This window comes from Danio aesculapii, chromosome 5 (assembly GCF_903798145.1).
Source record: "Danio aesculapii chromosome 5, fDanAes4.1, whole genome shotgun sequence".
NCBI classification, from domain to species: Eukaryota; Metazoa; Chordata; class Actinopteri; order Cypriniformes; family Danionidae; genus Danio; species Danio aesculapii.
This window is the reverse complement of record NC_079439.1, coordinates 6,048,578-6,063,643: the sequence shown is the minus strand read 5'-3', so window position 1 is coordinate 6,063,643 and position 15,066 is coordinate 6,048,578. Positions and strand designations below refer to the sequence as shown.

At 36.1% G+C, this 15,066-nt stretch overlaps 1 protein-coding gene across 2 annotated transcripts in view; it reads left to right on the top strand.

The window, feature by feature from the left end:
* Window positions 1-2,181: 2,181 nt before the first annotated feature.
* The window catches only part of rabl6a (RAB, member RAS oncogene family-like 6a), a 64,170-nt gene continuing 51,285 nt past the window's right edge, over window positions 2,182-15,066 (top strand). For both annotated transcript variants that reach the window (XM_056457280.1, XM_056457279.1), the window contains exons 1-3: window positions 2,182-2,306; window positions 6,509-6,919; window positions 14,828-14,962. In XM_056457280.1, coding sequence (XP_056313255.1) covers window positions 6,790-6,919; window positions 14,828-14,962 — 265 coding nt within the window. In that variant the 5' untranslated portion in view covers window positions 2,182-2,306; window positions 6,509-6,789. The remainder of the gene's footprint in view (window positions 2,307-6,508; window positions 6,920-14,827; window positions 14,963-15,066) is intronic.

The window sequence follows — 15,066 nt, the reverse complement described above, 5'->3', positions numbered from 1 at the left end:
CCAATAAATAAATGGATTTTTTCCTGTTTTATTTTTATTATTTTTATTTTATATTTCATATTTTATAAGTAAATATGTTTTTAAATGGTTGAGTGAAAATAGGCCTATATATAATAATAATGAAAAAATGTAGGCCTCTATAATATACATTTAAATATGTGATATTTATGTTCTTAAATTTATATATATATATATATATATATATATATATATATATATATATATATATATATATATATATATATGTATAAAATTTATTATTATTATTAATTTATTCATTCAATCATTTTCTTTTTGGCTTAGTCCCTTTATTAATCTGGGGTCACCACTGCGGAATGAACCGCCAACTTATCCAGCATTTATTTTATGCAGCGGATGCCCTTCCAGCTGCAACCCATCACTGGAAAACACATACACGCTTATTCACACACACACACACACACACACACACACACACACACACACACACACACACACACACACACACACACACACGCACACACACAAACACACACACACACGCACACACACACACAATGGACAATTTAGCCTACCCAATTCACCTGTGCCGCATGTCTTTGGACTGTGGGGGAAACCGGAGCACCTGGAGGAAACCCACATAACCCACATATGCTGGATAAGTTGGCGGTTCATTCTGCTGTGGCGACCCCTGATGAATAAAGGGACTAAGCAGAAGTAAAATGAATGAATGAATGAATGAAACTGGCTGTAGTGTATGAGTGTGTGTGTGTGTGAGTTTCCCAGTACTGAGTTGCAGCTCCGCTTTGTAAAACATATGCTGGAATAGTTGGCGGTTCATTCCGTTGTGGAGACCCCTGATAAACAAGGGACTAAGCCAAAGGAAAATGAGTCTGCAAATCTACTGTGCAACATCATCTTTAAAAAGATAAAATAAATCATTGATAATTGTGAATATGGCCAGCCTCTAAAGCTGATACATTATTAATTGTAGTTTTTATAATCACACTTGATGAAAACAGTCTGCAGAAACACTTTGATTGACATTCTTCTTTTGTACGTGTCATCAGAGGAGGAAAGCCCCACCCATTAGTGACCATCTCTCCCTCATCAGCATAAACAGCCCTGAGTGAGAAGCAGCCATCCGCCATTAGAGTTTTTGCACCTGCCAAATAGATAATGTCAGCAACTAAGAGGGTTATAAATGTGGAGTGTTTCCAATAGTTTCCATAGACTGACGCATTCTGAGACACTTCTGTTTATATTATCATTTTTCACAGATATAACATTAGTCTTGTTTTAAATCTGTTGCAGATTGCTCATTGAAATTCAAAGCAACAGTCATGCACAATTTGGATCAAAGCCTGAAAAGAATGTTTTCAAAGAGTTATAAAACATTACGTGTAAGGTATTTTGAGCTGAAACTTTCAACACAATCTCACTGCAATTCGTAACTTTTTGATTTAGTGGCTAATTCGTATGAATTCGTACGATCTAATTCGTAAGATTTAGTACGATTTGCTCATCCCCTAATGACGGTTGGGTTTAAAAAAAAAAAACTCAACCTAGAATCTTTTATAGGATCCTCAATCTGTTTGATAAATTAATCAAATATGTTTTAAACACTCTAGAAGGATGCAATGTAGGTTGGTGCCTTGATTAAAGATAGTTTAATCCTTCATTTTTGAAGCTGGTAGTTAACAGAAACAGTGCTGTTTTACAATGTCCAAACCATTCAGATGGTTATTAAGTAGAAGAAATCAGGCTTTACTTTTCTGTTTCATTGATTGTATTTAAGAAATAAAGTCATTGTGGGCCTGTTTGCAATGGTAATACTCCACTACTTAGGGCCCCAAAATTATTCTGCTTAGGGCCCCCAAATGTACAGGGCCGGCCCTAATTAAAAGTGTCATAACAGTCTTGTAAAAAGGGTCCCCCATATTATGATTTGGACTGTAATGTAATAACGCACGTTTTTATAAAGCTACATTGGAACAATAATTACTGTAAAAAAAAGCTATACAAATAAGATTGAACTGAATAAAATATCAGTTTACTGTACTCTGCCAGTCTACGTGATCCATCCTGCCACTAGAGGCGGGATGCTGTTCCGTTCTGCAGTTCATCATCCTACCGCTGGAGGCGCTGCAGCACAAGCGCGCACCCGACGCGCGCGCGCTCTCGTCCTCTCGGCATTCCACAGCTGACAGACTCTGAGGGATGAGAGAGGGAAGATGCTAAGGAAATGTTTTCCTTCACCGCAGAAAACAAGCGACCAGAAACCGCAGAATGTGACTGAACCACCACAGACGAGCACCGTCAACCAGGTAACGAGCTGTTTAGATATCAACGGTTTATGAATCGCTCCCGTGTGTTTGTGTTGTAATTGACACGTCGCTTTAACATTAGCTGGCCTCAAACAAACCAGCGCAAATAATTCACCTCACTGAATAAACACGGGAATCAATGAACGCCTTCGCGGAGACAGAATTCACACTCCCCTGTCGGACCTGCCGCGATTTTTAACACCTTACAAAGTGTAGTTTTTCAGTGAGTGTGTCTCTGTGCTGACTGGAGATCATTTTACTGCTACACTACTCTGTTATAATGGTAAAACTCACAGCTTTTCTAAATATTTATTTATTTACACTGGTTTTTGTTAACCGTCAGGTGAGAGCTGGCAGTTTTTGTATGGTTAACGTTATATTATTATTAATGAGTGCTCCTTTGGGTTTATTAATTCTAGTATTGTATATAATTGAATGTTTTATGAGTCGTTGTATATGTGATTGAGGTAAAGTTGGTGTTATATTTGCACATTTGTTCATTTTGACGGTCTCTATATTGTTTACCACGCTACTTTGAATATTCGGTGTGAATTAGCATGTAAGTATGACTTCAAAACAACATTAGCACTATTTAATTGACTCTGAACACTGTCGTACTTTGATAGTCATTGCCTGCTAATATGATTTCCCTGTTTGGATCTTGCAAAGAATATTTTTCTGAAATTATATTTTTAAAGAGAAAGTCTGAATGTGTGCAAGCCAACTTATAGAGGTAAAGTTGGTTTTATACTCGCACATTCGTTCATTTAGAAGTCTCTATATTGTTTACCATGTTACTTTGAATATTCGATCAGAATTAGCATGCAAGTTTGACTTGAAAGCAACATTAACACTGTTTATTTGACTATGCACAATGTTGTACTTTGATAGTGTTTGGCTGCTAATATGATTTCGCTATTTAGAGTTTGCAAATAATACTTTTATGAAATGTTATTATTACGAGGAAAGTCCGAATGTGCGAATATAAAACCAACTTTACCTCAATCATTATTCTGTTCTTATGGATTGAGGTAAAATTAATTCTGTCATCACTCATTTTTAGGGGTGTTACAGATCACGATTATGATCTATTCAGATCACAATCCACAGTTCGATATGCACGTGACCCACAGATTAACTTTTTTCCCACTTGTACATTAATCCTAAATTTGTAACAATCGCTGAGAGATCACCTCCTGAATTATTCAAATCGTGTGTGAAAGCATTTTGGCTTTCTTGTAAAATATAATGAGAGCAAAAGTTGTGGTGGCACCAAAATGTTTTTTTATTAAAGGTGTTTTCTGTCACTTCTTGTTTAGCCTGTATAATGCATTCAGTGTAGGCATGGGCCGGTAAAAGATTCTGATGGTATGATAACCTTGAATAAAAATATCACGGTTTCACGATATCACGGTATAGTGATTACTGCTCTGAAATATGTTCTTATGTATAATATGTACAAAAACTTTTCCCCTTTGATCACACAATATATTTTGTTTTGGGAAACATTTAAAATATTTTGGAGCAGTAAACATGTCAGGCTAAATAATTCAAACAAATTATTGACTTTTGCTGTCTTCATGTGTTTCACAAACACATTTACATTTAGTCATTTAGCGGACGCTTTTATCCAAAGCGAACACAAATTTCTTTACCATTTAAACAGCATTTTTGGAAATCTTTTCTGCTGGAGATACTGTTGTCCTAAAAAAAATATCCCAAATAAAAAAAAATCTTACACATACCTCAGGAACGGTATTACTGAATATTTTGGCGGTTTTAAAACCTTGACTTTTCCAAACCTTGTTATACCTTGAAAACAGTTATCGTCCCATGCCTAATTCAGTGTAGGTGCACAATCATTAAAAGATCAGGATCCGCACAGTGATTTGCATGTGTTTATTAACATTCAAATCTGTGTTTGACCGAGATTCAGATTCAGTTTAGATATAAACACTGATGATTATGGTAAAGATTAAAATCACTTTTTAATGCAACTTGACGCTCAAAATGAAATTTGTAGCAATTATATTTTTTAACCAATAGATGCCCAGCATACAAAAATAGTGCCTGAATAATTTTTCAAAAAACTAGTAATGGAACCATAGACTGTAAAATATATGGACGTAGTATCCGTGACGTCACCCATAGGTTTCTGAACACTGCAAAAGAAACTACAAGTAGGCGCGGCCAACCGTCGCCATTTTGTTCGCCCGTCATCGCACCCACGGCGGGATACCAAACAAGGGCAAAGAGGCGTAGAGTGAGCGGAGCTACAGACGCCTGCTGGCACTTTGCTTGGACCTGGCGGACAGACTTTACTTTGGGAGAAACGCTTGATACTCTATTACCTGCGACTTGTTTGTGTTCTGACCACATGTGCTTGGCTGTACACTATATCAAGTGTTTAGACTTTTAAAAACAGTGTAGTAATACATTGAGCCACTAAACATTTTTCTTATGACGTTTTTCTACAGGAGGAAAACGCGAATTACTTCCAAACACTTCAAATATAGTCTGTGTTAGTAAATGCAAGACTATTCATGAAATCCAGGCATAACACTGTATGACAACTCTTCAGATGACTGATCGAGCCTACAGCTAATCAATCTGTCACATTCTGGAGTGCTTAAATAAAACAAATACATTTATAGAGATGGTATGCAAGTATATAACTTTACTCACATGGGAAACGAGGCCACGTGAATGGTCTGTGAGCACAATTAAATGCACACAGCATCCCATATCCTCTGATAATTGTAAGAAATAAGTCCAAAAGGCAGCTGACTGTGTAAAGCTACATAAAACAACACAAAAATGTGATGAATATGCCGAGATCAGTGGCTAATCTGCCGGATTCAGCTGAGGTGAAGTGACGACGACCAGCGAGACCTAGCTGTCACTCAAGTGGCCACGCCCTTAATTATGCAAACTTAACATAACCTAAAATAAAGGAAATGGAGTTATAAAAAAATTCACCCCCCTCACAGTTGTCATGGAGGGTAATAATAGCTATATGAACCAAAATCGTTCTTTGTACCAGGCTGTAAACACCTTTTTTTCTGCTGTAAAGTTGGCCATTCTAACAGTGGGCTCAATTGCAACTTGCTCTATTATGGAGCCAGGACTAGCGGAATTTTGATGAATTGCAGTTTCAGTTACTTCCATATTGGCTTCCCGTGGGAGAGCGGGAGGTTGCCGCTTGAATGGAACATGAAGTTTTATAAGTGAGTTATTAAATCATTAATTGAAAATGAGACAAAAATAAATTAGGTTTCTATTTTTTGCATTATCAACAACAGTAGCGAAGATCATGTTTCACAGTATTTAATATTTTATTTGATTAATTTATTTATATATTTTTTTATTTATTTAAAATGACAGGTTTTATGTTTGTAAATGCCAAAAGTTTTTTTGCCTGAGTGTTTTTGTAATACATGTAAAGCAAATTTTTTACTGATCCAAAAAATTGTCCAATCCATGACTCAAAAACCTTAATGTTATCCGAACCGTGAGATTTGTGGTCTTACACCACTACTTGTTCTGTATCATTTTATTTCTCATTCATTCATTTTCTTTTCAACTCAGTTCTTTTATTAATCTGGGGTCGCCACTGCCAACTTATCCAGTGTATGTTTAATGCAGCGGATGCCCTTCCAGCAGCAACCCATAACTGGGAAACATTCATACACACTCACTCACACACATACACTACGGACAATTTAGCCTGCTCAATTCACCTATAGTGCATGTTTTTGGACTGTGGGGGAAACCGGAGCACCCAGTGGAATCCCAGAGCATGCAAACTCCACACAGAAACACCAACTGACCTAGCCGAGGCTCGAACCAGCGACCTTCTTGCTGTGATGCAAATGTGCTACCCACTGCGCCACTGTGCAGCCCTCTTTTTCTCTTTTGGAATAAAAAATATTGTATGGCTTTAGAAGATTTTATAAACTATATAAAGACTATAATATTTTAAGACTATTGCATGAATCTGGACTGCTTTTTCAGTGCTTTCTGTATCTTTTTTGGACACTGTCTTTTTATTATGCTCTATTAAACAATTTGAACTCCTCCCTATGTAAACATCTCTTTTTGTTCACCATTTAGCAAAAGAAATTGATCGTAACTAAGGACTGTTAACCCATGCTTGTGCTGTATCTAATGTGCCCACATTGTTATTTCTTTGCTTTCCATAGATGATGGCAGTCGACCAGGATGGACAGATCATGGCCTAAAGTAAATAAAATGGCCTATTTTGTGAAATAGAAAGCTACATCTGCTAACTGGATTCCTAACGAAACCTTTTGGAGTTCAATATATCGAAGACGGACTTCACTTTTGACCTTTAGACTGGACGCCGGCTGTCAATATGTTGGGTTAAGAATGTGTGAAGTCTTCAGTCTTTGACACTGCAGCAAGCGTTTCCTTCAAAACCCATCTTTAGTATTCTTGGACTGTTGAAGAAGCTTCGGTCGACATGTTTACGGCTCTGAAGAAGCTGGTGGGCTCTGAAGCCGTGCAGCTCAGGGATAGAAATATTCCTGCAGGTCTGCAATCCATGAACCAGAGTCTACAGAGGCGCTTTGCCAAGGGCGTGCAATATAACAGTAAGAGTCATGTTTAATCCAATTGTCTTTGAGTAGAGCCACTCACTAACAGTTTTCTATTGTGTTAAAGACATCCATTGTTTTGAGCTTGCATTTAGTCATCTAGCAGAAGCTTTTGTCCAAAGAGACCTACAATTGAGGCATTCAGCGATTCAACAAGAAGAGGCAATACACACAAGAAGGGAGCTGTTTGTGTTTAGAGGATTAAGTGCTAGAGTTAGCGTTTCTACAAGTGGTTTACCAAGCCCACTTACCTGTGTCAGGCACACTTCATAGATGTAAAAAAAAAAAATGTGTGTGTGTGTGTATATATATATATGTATGTATGTGTGTATGTATGTGTGTGTGTGTGTGTATATATATATATATAGGGTTTCCGCAGGGTCTTAAAAAGTCTAAAAGTTTTTAAAAAATCGAAATTTTAGGCCTTAAAAGTCTTAAATTCGCTGTTCTAGGTCTTAAATATTTTTGCACAGGTCTAATTTTTCCGATGTCCATGTAACGCTACATCTAATGCTCATTTAAATTATTTTTTGTTGATGTTGCTTTGATTTCGTGGTGTTGTAGTTCTTTACTTCACCAGTCCAGATGTAATTTGCGGTATTACAACTACAAATGAGACCAACATGCAATAGCCAATCAGCTTTCTGTTATTGAACTCAGTGTGCGCGCCGAATGGGGTATCACGCTGTGTTTGCGGAGTTTCGCTTACAGTGTGCGTGACATGATTTCAGCTGGCGGAGTGAGCAGATTTCAGGTGAACAGTTCACCACGTTTGATTTGAGATGAATATGAATCACTTTGAAGAGATTTTGTCTGAAACAGGTACGCCTGTACAGACATCTTTATGATCCGTCCATGTGTGATCATAGGGAGAACCAGATGACCAATAATTCTTGGGTAGAAATTGCAACAGCAGTGGGAAAGGAGGAAAGTTTTTGTAAAAGTTTGGAAAAACCTGAGGGATAAGTTTGTTAAAACAAACAAAAAAAAATGCCTTGGCAAAAGTGGAGTCCCAGGTGGTTTTAATATTTCAGAATATGTTTTTTCCACCATTCATAGGTTTTACACTGATGTACAATTTTGAAGGTAAAACAATGAAACAGCTACAAACTAAAATTAAGTAACAAATTATTTCTTTGACAACTGGAAAGGAATATTTGAACCTGTCGGTTTACAATATACTGATGCCCAATTTCTAGGCTTTATTGTTGATTATGGACAGGATTGTTGGATTATTATTGCCTTTTTAGCTTATAAGTAGAGGACAGAAACTAGCCAGAGAATGTGTGAATTTTTGAGTGGGCAAAATAAAAAATAAAAAACGTCAGGATTTTTAATATATACATTTTTTTTTCTTTTTTTTTCTTGCCATAATAAAAAGTATAATTGTAGAGCAACACATTTTCTCTTGTCATTAATATTTAAATAACTATTAATATTTTGCGGTGCCTGGCGAAATTATAAATCAGCCTTAAGATGTTTGTTTGTTTGTTTTTTCTGTAGTTCAATGGTGCATCTAACCTGTCTTTAGTACTGCTCAATTTAACAATTTTATTTTACCACAAATTTTGTGATTTCTGCATTTTCTCTCGCTTTTTTGATATTGTGATATAGGTCTTAAATGTAATACTTAATGGTCTTAAAAAGGTCTTAAATTTAGCATTATGATATCTGCAGAAACCCTGTATATATATTATTATTATAGGGAGTGAGTGCAGGAACAAAATGGTGCAAATGTGCAAAACTGGTTAAATATCGTTAAAGTGTTAGAGAGATGGAAGAATGTGTTTTCTACGGGTGGTTTGTCAAGCCCTCTCACCTGCGTGAGGCACACTCTGAATTGATAATGTATGCAGTTATTTTGTGGTTTTGATAACAGGAGTTCAGGGTTATTTTAGCTTATACGGTGCTTTTCTTTTTCTTAATGGTTTGTCTAATGTGCTGCATTATTTGTTGTATTATTCTTTGTTCACAGTTTAAAATCAAATAGAAATTTCTGAGACGCTTTGTTTCATTTGAAGGAGATAATATGTGACGTTTCACCTCAAATTCTTTAAAATAAATGCAAAATATTATTTTTACAATTAAATTATTGACTAAAATATTATAAAATAATAATAATGTAAAATATTTAGTTCAAAAAAAAATTTAATTCTTTTTGTAGGACTAGTAGTAATTGTAATAAACGTTGTGACTTTTCATATTGAACATATTTTCATATACATAACATCAACATGTTTGTCACATTTAATGCATTATACAATAAACCAGAGCATTCATAATGTGAAAACCTATAGTATTTCAGTAGCTTGTAGTGTTTATACTAGTGCAAATATTAATCGCATCCAATAAAATAATATGTGCCTCAGTGGTTAGCACTGTCGCCTCACAGAAAGAAGGTCGCTGGTTCGAGCTCTGGCTTGACCAGTTGGCATTTCTGTGTGGAGTTTGCATGTTCTCCCTGTTAGGGGTGGGCGATATGACCTAAAATTAATATCACGGTATTTTTCATCTTTTGAACGGTGACGGTATAATATCATGGTATTAATTTCAATAGCAAAATAATATACATCTCAAGGAAGAACGGACAAAAGAAAGTCTCACTTCTATCACTCTTTAAAAGTTTGGGTTTGGGTCATTGTAAATGCTCAGTCTCGTTATGAGCTGATCTTCATTTCTCTGTGTTGGTGGAATAAAGCAGGCGAGTCAGCCGCACCAATTTATGAGCAGACAGAGCAGGATTCTCATGATGACCACAGCGCAATTCCGCTCTTTGTTATGAGCCGTAGTTTCAGTGCAAATTTAGTAAAGGTGAGTTTCTTTGGCGATGATGTGTACAGTGTTAGATTTTATATTTAGCGGACATTTGCGCTGAACACGCGGTGAATGCAACGCATCGAGATTTGGGCACCTTCTCCGAAAACACTCGATTGATCTCAGCTGGCGGATCAACATTTACCTCATGTCATGATCGCTGTCATCTGTGCCATTATTATTATAACTTTAGGTGAGGTTTGCAAACCTGTGCACTTTTCACTCTTCAGCCGTTTGCATTTCCTGCAGTAACAAAAGCTCCCTGTTATCTGACAGCGGGAAGCGTTGAGTGACTGACAGCAAATATGAACCAATACAGCAGCAGGGTAGCGCGATTCAGCAAGTTTTTAGAGAAAATCAAATCAGATTGCACTACAACCATTATATTCAGACACACAAATGCTCCCAAATATATTATGAGGGCGCATAGATTAAATTTCGGGCGCTCATGTGACCAAAATGGTTGCAATTTCGAGCCCTGTAGTATAAAGACATGTATTCAGACCACAACTGAACGTTTGAAGAAAATTGAATGCCTTATTATTTAGAATTAGCTATTATTGATGTAAATGCAGCCGTTCAAGGCGCATAATTGATTTATTACGGTATTGACGGTATTGGAAAATCCATGTCGTAGCGCAATGTCACACCGGTGATGACTATGACACCGGTGTACCGCCCACCCCTACTCCCTGTGTTGGCGTGGGCTTTCTCTGGGTGCCCCGGTTTCCCCCGCAGTCCATCCACATGCGCTATAGGTGAATTGAATGAACTTAATTGGTCGTAGTGTATGAGTGTGTGTGTGAATATGAGTGTATAGGTGTTTTCCAGTACTGGGGTACGGCTGGAAGGGTGTGCGCAAAGTAAAACGTATGCGGGAGTAGTTGACGGTTCATTCCGCTGTGGTGACCTCTGATTAATCAGAGACTAAGCCGAAGGAAAATTAATGAAAATAATATACTGTAGGCGTGTCCTCTGTGTATATTTATTTTGTATATATAAATACATGCATGCAAATATTTGAGGAAATGTTTATTTATATTTAGATACACTAATTTAAATATCTCTGTGTAACAAATATCTATCTATGACAAAAATGTTTTGCATGTGTTTCACATATACATAATACATATAAAACACACACACACGCACATGTATTATGGCAATACTAAATTTTGGATGTGATTAATCATGATTAATCTTTGCCCAGCACTATTTTATACTTGACATTTTTCTTACTGCTTATATTTTATGTTGATTTTTAGTTATAAAGATGATTCAAGTTGCCACTGACAAATCTGACGCATTTAATGCATATTGCAAATTTATTTATTAATCTATTTATTTATTTTATTATTATTAGCATTACAGTAAATTAGAGGTGAAAATGTTTTAAGTTGTTGATATACAGGGTTCATACGGTCATGGAAATCCTGGAAAAGTCATGGAATTTTAACAGGCATTTTTCAGGCCTGGAAAAGTTTGGAAAAATCAGAAAAAGCCACAAAGTTTTGGAAAAGTCATGAAAAACAGATATCTGTACACTTGAATAGGTTAGCTGTCGTCTTTTCTGTCCTTGGCGAATCACATACTCGCATTATTAGTGCGGTGTAAGCATTATCTAAATAAATTTTACATAGATATAAATGGTGGTTCATTCCGCTGTGGCGACCCCAGATTAATAAAGGGACCAAGCCGAAAAGAAAATGAATGAATAAATATAAATTGGGCATCACAGTGGCGCAGTGAGTAGCACAATCGCCTCACAGCAAGAAGGTCACTGGTCCGAGCCTCGGCTGGGTCAGTTGACATTTCTGCGTGGAGTCTGCATGTTCTCCTCGTGGGTTTCCTCCGGGTGCTCCGGTTTCTCCCACAGTCCAAAGACATGCGCTTTAGGTGAATTGGGTAAGCTAAAATTGTTCAAAGTGTATGAGTGTGTGTAAATAAGTGTGTATGGATGTTTCCCAGTGATGGGCTGCAGCTGGAAGAGCATCCGCTGTGTAATTTGCTGGATAAGTTGGCGGTTCATTCCGCTGTGGCGACCCCAGATTAAAAAAAGCAATAAGCCAAAAAAAGAATGAATGAATGAATATAAATTGAAACTAAATAGATTGTTGCGTGTTTTATGATATGCTGTAAATTTTTTTAACATGTAATGTTTTTGACCACACATATGTAGTCATTTTATGAAACATTAGGTCATGAAAATGTACTTGAAAGTCTTGGAAAAATCGTGGAAAAGTCATGGAATTTTAGTAGTAAAAATGTGTATGAACCCTGAATATAAAATGTAAAAAAGGCTTATTTGAGGCTATTTTATCTCAAAACTATTGTTTAAAAAAATAAATAAACTGATAATGTCCTGGCAGAATATTACCTGTACATTTACCATTTAATTAAAGTACATTATACAATACCTTCAACTTCAAAACACAGCAATGAATAATTCATTAGATGAGTAAAATACCTGTATAAATACCTTGTTTTCTTAGTTATATTTTACAGTTGTCATTTTTCAAGACCAAAAGCCCACTGTGTTTCTTAAATGCACAACAACATGTAACCGAATCCTCTTCGCTCTGCATGCAGCTGGTGTGATGGAGTTGTGTAGACTTTGTGTTTTGACATGCGATGCTGTAGCACTGAGCCAGTCGGCGGTTCTTCATTGATCTCACTTTGAATACTCGTCGTGCTGTTTCCGCAGCCCTATGTTGATAAAAAATGCATGAATGATACACGATCATCCACCTACTGGCCTATTTTTCCAGTCGCTTCTCCTTAGTAGAGGTATCTTTTTTTAGAAACCCAGATATCCCACGATACCAAGCATTTCAGCTGCCAAAGAGCATTTTTTTTGTGTGTAAATTTAGCCAGAACTGCTGTATCAGTACAATACCTCAGTGCAAATACTAAGCAAATAGTACATAATGAACACTCAAAACTTGTTTGTTCAAACTACTTATTTAAAATTATCTAAAATAACACATATCTTGAGTTTTTTGGGACAACTTAATTATTTTATGTTCAATCAACTTAAATTTGTAAAAAAATAAATATATATATTTTAACTTAATTCCTTCATGTTGTCCCCACACAAATCGAATGTGAATGTGAGATATTAAATCTTGGCTTAGATCAGTCAAAGCACTGTGGTGTTTAATTAGTCTTGTACTGTTTAATGTTATTGTTTTATCATATTGCAATAATGTTATCATATTAATGTGGTCACTGTAAGGTTTCAAAAGGCCTGTATTAGTTAATACATGTTCTGACAGTGGCTCAGTAGTTTGCACTGGTGCCTCAGAGCAAAAAGGTCGCTGGTTCAAGTCCCCAATGGGTCAGTTGTCATTTTTGTGTAGATGTTGCATGTTCTCCCCGTGTTAGTGTGCGTGCTAAATTTTGGATGTGATTAATCATGATTAATCTTTGCCCAGCACTATTTTATACTTGAAATTTTTCTTACTGCTTTTATTTTATGTTGATTTTTAGTTTTAAAAATGATTCAAGTTGCCACTGACAAATCTGATGCATTTAATGCATATTGCAAATTTATTTATTAATCTATTTATCTATTTTATTATTATTAGCATTACAGTAAATTAGAGGTGAAAATGTTTTAAGTTGTTGATATACAGGGTTCATACGGTCATGGAAATCCTGGAAAAGTCATGGAATTTCAACATGGCATTTTTCAGGCCTGGAAAAGTTTTGAAAAAACAGAAAAACCCACAAAGTTTTGGAAAAGTCATGAAAAACAGATATCTGTATACTTGAATAGGTTAGCTGTCGTCTTTTCTGTCCTTGGCGAATCACATACTCGCATTATTAGTGCGGTGTAAGCATTATCTAAATAAATTTTACATAGATATAAATGGTGGTTCATTCCGCTGTGGCGCCTCCAGATTAATAAAGGGACCAAGCCGAAAAGAAAATGAATGAATGAATGAATAAATATAAATTGGGTGGCGCAGTGAGTAGCACAATCGCCTCACAGCAAGAAGGTCACTGGTTCGAGCCTCGGCTGGGTCAGTTAGCATTTCCTCCGGGTGCTCCGGTTTTCCACACAAGTCCAAAGACATACATTACATGTGAAATGGATTAGCTAAATTGGCCGTAATGTATGAGTGTGTGTGTGAGAATGTGAGTGTATGGGTGTTTCCCAGTACTGGGTTGCAGCTGGAAGGGCACCCGCTGTGTAAAACATATGCTGGTTAAGTTGGCGGTTCATTCCGCTGTGGCGACCTCTAAAATAGAGTCTAAGCCAAAGAAGAATGAATGAATGAACATGAGCTAAGAATGAACAATACATCCAACAAATAAATTGTACAACATTTATGATTCAGTTTTTGACTTCTCTAAATTAAAACATAATATACCATAATATGTTTGAAGATATTTAAGAACATGCTAAGTGAACTAGGGTTATCAAGGTACCAAAATTTTACTATTTGGTAACAATGCCAGAAAAAAAATACACTGTTCTTGGTACCAATTTCGGTACCAAAGCAAAACTAAAAAAAAAAAAAACATGCCAATTAACCAACACACCAAATTTATCAACGAAGTTAAGCGACATTTAAATGGTTTAAAGGGTTATAAGTAGGGCCAGACAGAATCTGCAGACATTTTTTTGCTATTTCTGCACAGAATTTTGTAAAAATAAATCTGTGGATTTATGTGGAATGATTTTGGGAGTATCGTAACTAAAAAATTAATATATGAAATAAAAAAAATAATAGCTTTTTAACTTCTATTTAATGTTTACAACACAAATCCAATTAGATAAACAAAGCAGGTCTCATATAATATCTCTACTAAAAGACAGAAATTATTACTTTATGAACTGTATCGTAATAAATAATTTGAACATTTTCATATTAGTCAATAATATTGCTAAAATGAATTAAAAAGCTGTTAATATATAAATGTGCATACATGCACACTAGTAAATACACAGACGTAATGATGGGCTAAAAATCTGCAAAATAAATAAATAAATTCTGCGCTCACAGATTCCATGTGGGCCTAGTTATAAGTCTTTAGTTTGTACGTTTTTAAACATGTTGCTTACTGTCTGCTTGCTTCTCTCAGTGAAAATAGTCATCCGTGGGGACAGGAACACTGGGAAAAGTGCACTTTGGCACCGACTTCAAGGGAAAAAGTTTCTGGAGGAGTACATTCCCACACAGGAGATCCAGGTCACCAGCATTCACTGGAACTACAAAAGTGAGTATCAGATATACCTGTGTCCAAGTTGTGAATTTAATATGAATGAATAATATCACAAATTACCAGTAGAAATAATTGAACATGGTAAATTATTGTAGTTA